The sequence below is a fragment of the Dermacentor silvarum genome, chromosome 9 (assembly GCF_013339745.2).
Source record: "Dermacentor silvarum isolate Dsil-2018 chromosome 9, BIME_Dsil_1.4, whole genome shotgun sequence".
Lineage (NCBI taxonomy): Eukaryota > Metazoa > Arthropoda > Arachnida > Ixodida > Ixodidae > Dermacentor > Dermacentor silvarum.
Window position 1 is genome coordinate 150,171,940 of NC_051162.1, and position 2,500 is coordinate 150,174,439.

General features: G+C 45.2%; 1 protein-coding gene across 2 annotated transcripts in view; it reads left to right on the top strand.

The window, feature by feature from the left end:
• Positions 1-2,500, top strand: part of LOC125939996 (male-specific histamine-binding salivary protein-like) — a 62,635-nt gene that overhangs the window by 48,963 nt on the left and 11,172 nt on the right. Inside the window, exon 2 of one of the 2 annotated variants that reach the window (XM_049655637.1) lies at positions 2,195-2,367. The exons of the other annotated variant lie outside the window; for it this stretch is intronic. Coding sequence (XP_049511594.1) covers positions 2,195-2,367 — 173 coding nt within the window. The remainder of the gene's footprint in view (positions 1-2,194; positions 2,368-2,500) is intronic. 2 annotated transcript variants of the gene reach the window in all.

Genomic DNA, 2,500 nt, shown 5'->3' on the forward strand with positions numbered 1-2,500 from the left:
TTTTTCTATTGCCGGACGCGACCATCGAAGAGTGAGCCCTTAACAGCTTCGCTGTAAAAATGTAGGTGAAATGTAGAGAATGTTATTACCCGACCAGCGGGAAAACGAGCTTTGGAGGTTGGAAGCGCTGGTACTGTACCACCATGCAATAGTTATTATTGTGTTACACTGCACTATCGTCGGGATCGGATCATGAAGCGATTAGACAGTCACAGTAATTGCGATCAGTTCCCGAACAATGCTAAATGCATTAAGAAGCATCAAACTTCGTAAAAGTTACTTTGTTGCTGAACGGGAGTGGGATTTGTATTGAACGGCAGTAGGATAGGAAATAAGAAAAAAACATACACATCGAATGCACATGTTGAAATCTATGGCAAGCGAAGCTGTCGTGAGGTGGTTAATGAAACGCTATAAATCGGTTCGTTTTATACCTGCGTATTTGTCGCAAAAAATTAAGAAAAATCACGCGCCATTCCAATGCTGGGAAGGTGGATTACCAAGCGAAGCAGTTTAGCACACGGCATAGCGGTGACACAGAATTTAGGTCAAAGGTATGAGCAAATTTCATTTCTCTTGAGCGTCGACGGCGGTCATCCCGAAGAAAGACACGCGCACACACACTTTTATTTTCACAGGTGGTCTTGATCGGCGGCGTATACATTCGCGTGGAATACTACCGCCACCTCGTGGAGCCGGAGAAAACTAGGCACGCGCGACGGGACCGCCACGCCGGGAGAGCGGAAAGAAGCAGGCACGCAAGCGCTTGGAAAGGACACAAAGAGATGGCGGTGTGAGCGTACACATTGCCGACGCGGGGTGCACAGCGGCAAATCTTTGAGAAACCCTTGTTACCTACGTGAAAGTCTTACGATCTTGGTAATTGTGCCTACTGATAACTAATCTACTGAAAATGCATGTCCAAGTGATGATACGTATAAGCTTTTGCAGAGAATGAAGCGACTTTGCATCAAATTCGGGAGCTGAATTTTTGCACACGCAGATCTGTTGACGGACACTAAAAATGCATAGCACCCCAACCATAAACAGCTTCGCTGCAAAAAAACAACACTGGCGTCCGCCTGTGCTGTCGCATACCTACACTGCGCAATGTGACACACCTGATAAAGGCTTGTGTTTATTAATTAAATCTTATTCATTTTGAATGTACTGGAAATTTCTAGACTGGTGCACCCCTTTGGGTATGTGCCAGGGAGGGAGCGAGGTTTGTGTCCCGCTGTCAGACGCACTCCATTGTTCTTAAAGCGAAGCTTTGATATGGTTAGGCGAAATCGCTTGTCCACAGAAAACTATCATCATCAGAATAGGGTCGAGCATCATTCAAGCGTAGAATTTCACTTCTGTCATCGTAACGGGGAGGCCGCATTTACGTGGTTATGCGCCATTGCTTAAGGGGGTATGAGCCATTCATTATCTTATACGTAACGTACAGATTTCATTTTGAAGCAATTTAATTTCGAAGAATCGCAACCGGCAATGGGGGGGGGGGGGGGGGCGAATGCTGCTAACCACGCCGCCGAGCAAACTCGAGTCATCGAACGCAAGCGACAATGGCGGACTTCTGGCATACCGTCAGTGACGTCGTTCTCTCCGTCGCAGCCGATCGTGTGTGTAACCTCGTAATTGAGAAATACTTTAACGAACCCTCGGGATTAACCCAGTGATAAACACCGGGACCGCACGTTTCAGCTTCGCTGGTTGATCATCTTCACGGAGTGGAAGCGCTGACGAATATTTTACGTGAGTGGCAATATACTCGGCGCGATCCTTAACTGGGACCTACAGACCGACCCAGCGTAAACCATGGAATGGTAGGCCAAGAAAGCTCCACTTTAAAAGAACATGCCTTGCTCCCGAATAAATGCAAACCAGATGTGACAGACTTCATCTAAGTTGCACAAAATCTTAGCAAAGTGAAAAAGTCAGATAGTGTAAACCAACAATTAGCTTCGGAGAACTTCTACGTTTCCGTTTCGTGGATCGCATTAAACTATGTACACGTAACCTAAATGGCAGATTCTTAAATATTACACGCAGTAGCGAAAGTACCCAACTATAGACAATCTGTTTAATAAAAGACTACTTCTATAACAGAAGGACAGGTTATCTATGCAGTATATTGTGAAAACATTTGCCCACTAACCCACACATATTATGTCGAATTCGCTTTCAGACCCTCAATCAATCCAGCTCAACGAGATATTTTCTCATGAGGTCTACGTACCAGAACAACACAGTGTGGGGCGAAGACTTCAAGTGTGTCAATGCTCAAGCTGTTAAAGTATATCAGCAAAACAAGACAGTGGAATACAAAGTTGTGTTCAAGAATAAGACTGAAAATGTTACGTAAGTACAAAAGGTATGGTGTTAGTACATCAAATAGCGAAATGCTCAGCTCTAATCCACTTTCAGCCGAGCAGAAAACGTTGGCCACTGTGTATGTGCCCAAATATAAAGCTTGCTGCTCGCTGTGTTTCGC